Below are 6,000 nucleotides of genomic sequence, written 5' to 3'. Positions count from 1 at the left end.
GTGTGTGTGTGTGTGTGTGTGTACTTCCTCTCCGGTTGAGTTTAGCGTGTGTGTGTGTATATGTGTGTGTGTGTGTGTGTGTGTGTATATGTGTGTGTGTGTGTGTGTGTGAGAGTGTGTGTGTGTGAGAGTGTGTGTGTGTGTGTGTGTGTGTGTGTACCTCCTCTCCGGTTGAGTTTAGCGTACTCTGGAGCGTAGCCGCTGGTGAACACAGATGAGCTGCTGAAGGCGCCGTGTGGAAGCTGCACCGCCAGAGATTCATCACACTTATCTACACAAACACACAGAGAGAAACGAAGTTACAACCACACACACCACGAACAGGACCCGCTCAAACCAACCTGTTTCAGATGGGTGTGAGCTTCATACCGATGAAAGGTGTCCACATACTTTTGGCCGTACGCTTGGGTTTAGCGGAGGTGGATCCGACCGCACCTCCCGCCACGCCGCGGATCCGTCACCCGCCGGCGGAGGGTTCGAGACGCAAATGGAGACAGACAGAGGTTGACGCACCAGACGAGCTAGCGCCGCTTGCTAACGAGGAGCTGTCATGTTTCTGCGCGAGCGTGTTAGCGTTCACTCCGCGCCGCTCCCCAGTCAAATCAGCGGCTCACGCGCGGAGACGCCGGCGCTAACCTGGAGCTACGTCTTACTCACGCTGTTATCATTGCAGCCTTGGAACCTCACAACCGGAGGAACAGCGGAACAGCGCTCACGGTCATTCATTCAACGGGATTTGTGCCCGTTACGAAGGCTACAAAGGAACGAGTGAGCGATTCCCTATAAACGTGCACGATTTTGGTTAAGAACGTTGCACCGCCAGCGATTCATCACACACAGAAAGAAGGAGAAACGAAGTTACAACCACACACACCATGAACAGGACCCGCTCTCACCAACCTAAAGCACGGCCAAAAAGTGTTCATTTACCGAACAAACGGAGCGATCGCGATGCGGATCTCCGTATAATCCTGTCTGGTGCGGGGGAAAAGAAGCGGTCTGTGCTGCACACGTGTCGGAGGGGGCGTGTGTTAGTCACGACTCCTCGGTCAGGACTGGAAATGGATATGACTAAATGGTAATAAAAACGTACGCTGTCCCTCTCAGCCTGTAAGTACCGGCTGCTTATTTCCTCCCCCCCCCTCCACCTCCCCCACCACGTCAGCCGGACCCGCGAGGTGTAATTTTACCCAGAATTACCGCTCCTCCAGCCGCTCGGGTCTCTGCGTGACGCAGCGTGGAATCATGTGGCGTCCCGTCGCTCTAACGCGGCGATTCATCACACAGAAGCAGAACGCAGGAACAGCGAGAACGTAACGCAGGTAGACGAGGGCTGAACCTCCACCGCACTAAAAGCTTTTTAATAATCACGCTGTCGTCGTAACTCCACCGACGAGAGAGAGAAAAAACCACGAGGGAAAATTATAATCGTTTACGCTCAGAGAGAGAGATCAGAATTCCTCTACTGTAATATTTATATATGGATATATATAAAATATAAATATTTAAATAAATAAATACATAAAAATAGAACAAAAGAACAAATGATTAAGTTGTTTGTCTGAGAGCCGCTGAATGTTTCATCTCGTGTTACTGAGGGCATGATGGGAAAATCTACATAACTGAAAGAATGAATGTATTGATTAATGAATGTAATGGTGTGTAAATGAATGAATGAATGAATTAATTAATTAATGGGTGTATGAATGTATGAATGAATGAATGAATGAAAGTATGAATGGGTGTTTGTGTGAATGAATAAATGAACAAATAGGTGTGAATGAATATATAAATGAATGAATGAATAAATGTGTGAGTGAATAAATGAATGAATGAACGTGTAAATGGATGAACGGGTATGTAAATGAATGAATAAATGAATGAATTAATTTAATAATGAATGAATGAATGAATGAATAAATGAGTGTGTGAATGAATGAATGAATGAATGAATAGATGAATGGGAGTGTGTGTGAATGATGAATGAATGAATACATGTGTGAATGAATGAATGGGTGTGTGAATGAATGAATGAATAGATGAATGGGAGTGTGTGTGAATGAATGAATAGATGTGTGAATGAATGAATGGGTGTGTGAATATCTGACTATACAGGCAAAAGTATTGGGACGCCCCTTCTGAAGTTTTGAATTCATAATAAATCATTTATAATTAGCAGTGATAGCTCAGCGGTTAAGGTACCAGCCTAGCAATCAGAAAGCTGCCGGAAAGTTGCCCCTGTTGGGCCCCTGAGCGAGGCCCTTAACCTCCAATTGCTCATATCAGTTTAAAGAAACTCCGGCACAGAGCCCTGACCTCAGTCCCACTCAACAGTTTACTTGTTCAACAAACAACTGACCGGGCACAAATTCCCAAAGACGATCACATACAGGTCGCTCTGTTTTAATACCGTCAGGCGTCCAAATACTTTAGAGAGTGAATTCTGATGCAGCAGAAATGAACCAGTGAATAAAATATGTTGGAATTTTCTGCACATCAAGCAGAATGTACTTAAGGTACGTCCTCTCTTATGTTTAGTGTAATGATATAGTAAATCTGGGGTATAAATATGAGGTGATACGGCTCCTCGCTCAGGCTGGGTGTGGGTGCTGCGCCGTCGGTATTGTGAGGCGACTGAACCAGAATAAAAGAACACAGAAGTAAATAAATCACCGGCGGTGTGGCGGGAAGCGTTTGCTCCCTGTGGAACTCGCTAACATCGGGATCGGCGTGTCTCGGACGTTAAGCCTCTCATGAATAATAAATTTCGGCCCGTTTTGTCCTTCGTAAACTCTCCGTATCCCGGCGCTGATAGCCGGGGCGAGGCGGCGCGCGGCGGGAAGCCGTGCGTGAAATTGTTGCGCGGCGAGAATAAATAAGACGGGAAATTAAAAATCACTGAAGGTGCGCCGGAGAGAAGGAAGGTTACAGAAATATGACGGATCCTTCGCTCGGCCGGCTTTTCCATCCGGAGTGACGTGTAATTACAGCCGAGCCGCCGGCACAAACGCTGAGTCGCCAAAACACGCCAGCGCTCGCGGTTTAGTAACACGATCCGCCGGCGTTTCCTCCCGAAGGATCCGCGCCCGAAACAGCCGGGGAACAAATGAAGTTTATACAAAATCCAAAAAAGTTGGGACGGCAATACAAACACCAACAAACACAGACAGGGATGCTCTGCAAATCCTGGCATCACTGGCATCTGTCACCTTTATGTCACCTTTACATCATCTTTACATCACCATTACACCATTTTTATGTCACCTTTACACCACCTTTACGCCACCTTTACACCACCTTTATGCCACCTTTACACCACCTTTACACCATCTTTATGCCACCTTTACACCACCTTTATGCCACCTTTACATCATCTTTATGCCACCTTTACATCATCTTTACGTCACATTTATGCCACCATTACATCACCTTTATACTACCTTTACACCACAATTACGTCACCTTTACGCTATCTTTGCATCACCTTTACATCACCTTTACATCACCTTTATGCCACCTTTACATCATCTTTACACCACCTTTATGCCACCTTTACATCACCTTTACACCACCATTACGTCACCTTTACACCACCATTACATCACCTTTACACCACCATTACATCACCTTTACACCACCATTACATCACCTTTACACCACCATTACGTCACCTTTACACCACCATTACGTCACCTTTACACCACCATTACGTCACCTTTACGCCACCTTTGCATCACTTTTACACCACCTTTTTATCACCTTTATGCCACCTTTTTTACATCACCTTTACACCACCTTTACATCAACTTTGCCACTTTTACGTGACCTTTATGACCTTCACATCACCTTTAGGTACCGAGCCCAGATAAAAACAGGAGAGTTGTGCCAGGAAGGGCATCAGATGGATCAGATCTGCTGTGGTGATGCCTATATATACAGTATATGTATAGATATATAGAGAAGGGCGGGGCACGCTGGAGGCGTTATTCCATTCACACCCCTCTGCCCGTCCGGTGCCCGCTGGCACAGAGCCCCGGCAGAATGTAATCAGGAGAGAGTCGGTTTTCTAACGGGCGTCCTGCACGCGCCCCCGAGCTAGAGCTTTAATGTCATGAGGAATCCTCAGAAATCCGAATCTCTGAACATCAGACCCCCCCCCCCCCGCGCCGCCCTGGCACCCCCCGAGACGCGGCGTCTGTGCCAGCGGGCAGCGAGTGTGAACCTCGCCCACACCGGTCGCTAACAGGAGCATCAAATCAAGCAGCTACACCAGTCATGTGATCCACGTGATTATATTGTGCAGCAGCAACAGCTCGGTCAGGAAACAATCCTGAGATCAACGTGCACAAAGCCAAGATCGACCGAACGCACCTTTATAACTCAGGTCTTTAAAGACCGGTCAGAGTATTCTGGAAGAAGAAAGGGCCTTCCCTAAACTTTTGCAAGACCAAGCCATGTCTTAATCAGCTCAATCCGTTCTGTTTGCATATTCATGCGCTTCGTTTATTCCCGCGTAACGAACCCTCGTCCCTCCGTTTAATCCTGAAGCTCTTCTGTGGTTGTTGAACTTTAAAACCGACGCTTTGCTCGGCAAATCGGCGCCGATAGACCCGGAACGCCGCGGCACCTGCGCTACGAGAGGTTTGGAGAGCGTAAGTGGGATTAAACATCCGCGATTAAAATGTATGAGGCCGCGTTTTAATACAAAGGAATCGGCGCCGCTCTGTGCACCCAATTAGCCGGGAGCGGAGGAGAGGAAAACCGGAACGCTGCTTTATTTTTAATAATTCAGGGTGTGTGTTTGTACCAGAGCCGAGTCTGCATGTTCAGCTCCTCACACTAGGGGGCGCAACTGCGATTAATCCATCTGAATAAGGCGAGTTTTACCGACCCCATTAAACTGAGTCACAAGCATAACAGCTCTGTACCGACAGTGATCCAAACCCAACAACACTGCACCTGCTGTGAAGTACGATGGTGGTAGTATTGTGTAATAGGACTGCCAGGTTAGGGCACAAATTCCCACAGACATACTTTAAAACATCGTGACAATCCTTCTCATTAGAGCAGGCGTTGTTATGGCACAAATCTAGACAGTGATAGAAGAAACCTGAGATATAAACACAACAACACTGCACCTGCTGTGAAGTACGGTGGTGGTAGTATCAATGGGCACAAATTCCCACAGACGTACTTTAAAACATCGTGAGAATCCTTCTCATTAGAGCAGCTGTCGTTATGGCACAAGTCTGGACATTGATAAAAGAAACCTGAAGCATTTAAACCCAACAACTCTGCACCTACTGTGAAGTAGTATGAAGTAGAAGGTGGTGGTAGTATCATGTACTAAAGCTGCCAGGTTAGGAGGGCACAAATTACCACAGACGTACTTCAAAACATCGTGAGAATCCTTCTCATTAGAGCAGCTGTCGTTATCACACAAATGTGGACAGTGATCGAAGAAACCTGAGGCATTAAGACCCAACAACACTGCACCTGCTGTGAAGTACGGTGGTGGTAGTACTGTGTACTAGGACTGCCAGGTTAGGAGGGCACAAATTCCCACAGACGTACCTTCTGGATTCTGAAGTAGCGACTTCAGGAGAAACATGGACGGTCACTAACTGACGGCCGCGCCGTAAACAACCTCCTCAGAGGCAGAAAGAAACCGACCGAAAGAAAACGAGCTTCATGACAAAATCAATTTTCTCAGGAGATTAAGAGAGGACGGATCGATACAGAGCCGACACACACACACACACGAGCGTACACACACACACACACACGAGCGTACACACACACACACGAGCGTACACACACACACACACACGAGCGTACACACACACACACGAGCGTACACACACACACACACACGAGCGTACACACACACACACACACGAGCGTAAACACACACACACACACGAGCGTACACACACACACACGAGCGTACACACACACACACGAGCGTACACACACACACACACACGAGCGTACACACAC

At 47.3% G+C, this 6,000-nt stretch overlaps 2 protein-coding genes across 2 annotated transcripts in view; both read right to left on the bottom strand.

Moving 5' to 3' along the window:
• The window catches only part of armc3 (armadillo repeat containing 3), a 378,416-nt gene that overhangs the window by 268,219 nt on the left and 104,197 nt on the right, over window positions 1-6,000 (bottom strand). The window lies entirely within an intron of this gene.
• The window catches only part of cntnap2a (contactin associated protein 2a), a 107,283-nt gene that overhangs the window by 58,742 nt on the left and 42,541 nt on the right, over window positions 1-6,000 (bottom strand). The window contains exon 2 of the mRNA XM_062985253.1: window positions 161-271. Within this exon, the coding sequence (XP_062841323.1) occupies window positions 161-271 (111 nt within the window). The remainder of the gene's footprint in view (window positions 1-160; window positions 272-6,000) is intronic.

This window comes from Trichomycterus rosablanca, chromosome 23 (genome assembly GCF_030014385.1).
Source record: "Trichomycterus rosablanca isolate fTriRos1 chromosome 23, fTriRos1.hap1, whole genome shotgun sequence".
Taxonomy (NCBI): Eukaryota; Metazoa; Chordata; class Actinopteri; order Siluriformes; family Trichomycteridae; genus Trichomycterus; species Trichomycterus rosablanca.
Note: the sequence above shows the minus strand (reverse complement) of the source record. Positions and strands in the feature narration are given on the sequence as shown.